Source organism: Plasmodium gaboni, chromosome 14, assembly GCF_001602025.1.
Source record: "Plasmodium gaboni strain SY75 chromosome 14, whole genome shotgun sequence".
In the NCBI taxonomy this organism is placed as follows: domain Eukaryota; phylum Apicomplexa; class Aconoidasida; order Haemosporida; family Plasmodiidae; genus Plasmodium; species Plasmodium gaboni.
In genome coordinates, this window is record NC_031494.1 from 2,289,935 (window position 1) to 2,291,264 (window position 1,330).

Genomic DNA, 1,330 nt, shown 5'->3' on the forward strand with positions numbered 1-1,330 from the left:
AAACATAATAAAAACATAATAAAAACAAATTTTTTAATATATATATTATTTATATTTTATAAATTTACACTCCTAATAATCTATCGACAATATCACCAGGTTTTCCAGTTCTATCTTGAATCCACTGCTTTACTATGAAAATATTATTATTCCATCTATATTAAATTGACAGACATTATATATAAAGAAAAATATATTACATAAGAAAGTATAAATAAATATATTTTTACTTATAAAATTAATAATTTTGTTGTAGAAGTACAAACGATACTGACATATATAATGAAATTTTTTTTTGATTTTATTTTATTTAATCTTATTATATATATATATTATACCTCAGTATTGATTCAACTGCACACTTATTTTGAATCTTCATTTTTTCGATTTGTTTAATATCTGTTTTTTTTAAATCCTGCAATTCCATTTTTTTTTTCTCCAACACGTTTAATAAAACCTTTACGTCCCCTACTTGCTTTTGTAATTCCTCCTATTTTGAAAATATATATTTGTAATAAAGAATGATTTTATATTTAAAAAATGAAAAAAGAATAAAGTTATAAAAATAATGCAAATATATATATATATATATATATATATATATTTTTGTGTACCTCTGAATATTTTAAAGAACGAATTAATTTATCATATTCTTCCTTTTCCTTTTTTATAATTTCTTCATACTCCGTCTTTTGTTCCCTAATATACACAATTAGGGTATAAAACTAATTAGCATATTGATACATATATTAACCATTTAATTCTTATGTAAAAAAATAGAAAAAATAAAAATTCTTAACATACATGAGCTCGTGGTACTTATTTTGTAAAATAGATGATTCCTCAGTTTTTAATACCCTGTAGAGAGGGGGACACTCAATAATATAAATAAATAAACAAACAAATAAATATATATATATATATATATATATATATATATATATATATATATATATATATATATATGTATATATTTATTTATTTATTTATATATTTATTTAATTTTGTGCTTACCAAAAGACATTCTGCAAACCCACTTTTTCAGATTTCACCTTATCATCATCAACTAATTGTTGAAGCAAATCTGTACGAATATATTGTAGCATATTTTTAGCAATAAATAAATATATATATATATATATATATATATATATATATTTGAACGTTTAAATACCTTTGACAAAAATTGAACGGATTCCTTTCTTTGGAGCTAAAGATTCCAATTCCTTAAGAATAAAAAAAGACTCACTCTCCAACATAATATCATACAAAATTAATTTTTTATCATCATTGCTCTTTCCCTTTTTTTTCATTTTAACAGTAATTATAT

At 20.1% G+C, this 1,330-nt stretch overlaps 1 protein-coding gene across 1 annotated transcript in view; it reads right to left on the reverse strand.

The window, feature by feature from the left end:
* PGSY75_1461500 (putative meiotic nuclear division protein 1) overlaps positions 1–1,313 on the reverse strand; it is a gene marked incomplete at both ends in the record, with an annotated part of 1,470 nt that extends 157 nt beyond the window's left edge. Inside the window, 6 exons of the mRNA XM_018788299.1 lie at positions 69–155; positions 339–490; positions 615–699; positions 805–858; positions 1,015–1,084; positions 1,175–1,313. Coding sequence (XP_018639670.1) covers positions 69–155; positions 339–490; positions 615–699; positions 805–858; positions 1,015–1,084; positions 1,175–1,313 — 587 coding nt within the window. The remainder of the gene's footprint in view (positions 1–68; positions 156–338; positions 491–614; positions 700–804; positions 859–1,014; positions 1,085–1,174) is intronic.
* Positions 1,314–1,330: the final 17 nt, after the last annotated feature.